General features: G+C 66.4%; 1 protein-coding gene across 1 annotated transcript in view; it reads left to right on the forward strand.

Annotated features, from left to right (window-relative positions):
* SCARF2 (scavenger receptor class F, member 2) overlaps positions 1 to 440 on the forward strand; it is a gene marked incomplete at its 3' end in the record, with an annotated part of 12,006 nt that extends 11,566 nt beyond the window's left edge. Inside the window, exon 11 of the mRNA XM_009584231.1 lies at positions 6 to 440. Coding sequence (XP_009582526.1) covers positions 6 to 440 — 435 coding nt within the window. The remainder of the gene's footprint in view (positions 1 to 5) is intronic.
* Between the last annotated feature and the right edge of the window lie 3 nt (positions 441 to 443).

A 443-nucleotide genomic window follows, 5' to 3' on the forward strand; every position in this document is an offset into this window, starting at 1 on the left:
CCCAATCTGGCAGCCCTGAGCAAGGCCAGGGCTTGGCCAAGAGGAAGAGGAGCCCGAGCGAGACGTCAGCCGGCGTGCAGGGCAGAGCGGAGGAGAAAGGCGGCACGCGGGGCAAGGAGAAAGCACAGAAGCAACTGAAGGAGCCCGGCGTCCCCGAGGGCAAAGCCAGCCTCACCGGGGAGCCCCAGTCGCCCTCCAAGCCCAAGCAAAGAAGCAAAGCCGGCTCAGAGCCGACAGAGAGCATCAATGGAGCGGTGCAGAATGCCTTCCGAAAGATGGGCACCTTCCAGCCGGAGCGGCGGGTCGGGGACAACAGGGATGCTCCCCGCAGCCCTGGCGCCAGCAAACCCCGCTCCGAGCCCCTCCATCCCCACCTGGCCTCCGAGCTGGCCGCCCAGCTGAAGGAAAAGACTCAGAGCCTCAACAAGGGGGATGGAGGCACC

Source organism: Fulmarus glacialis, unplaced genomic scaffold (assembly GCF_000690835.1).
Source record: "Fulmarus glacialis isolate BGI_N327 unplaced genomic scaffold, ASM69083v1 scaffold21818, whole genome shotgun sequence".
Taxonomy (NCBI): domain Eukaryota; kingdom Metazoa; phylum Chordata; class Aves; order Procellariiformes; family Procellariidae; genus Fulmarus; species Fulmarus glacialis.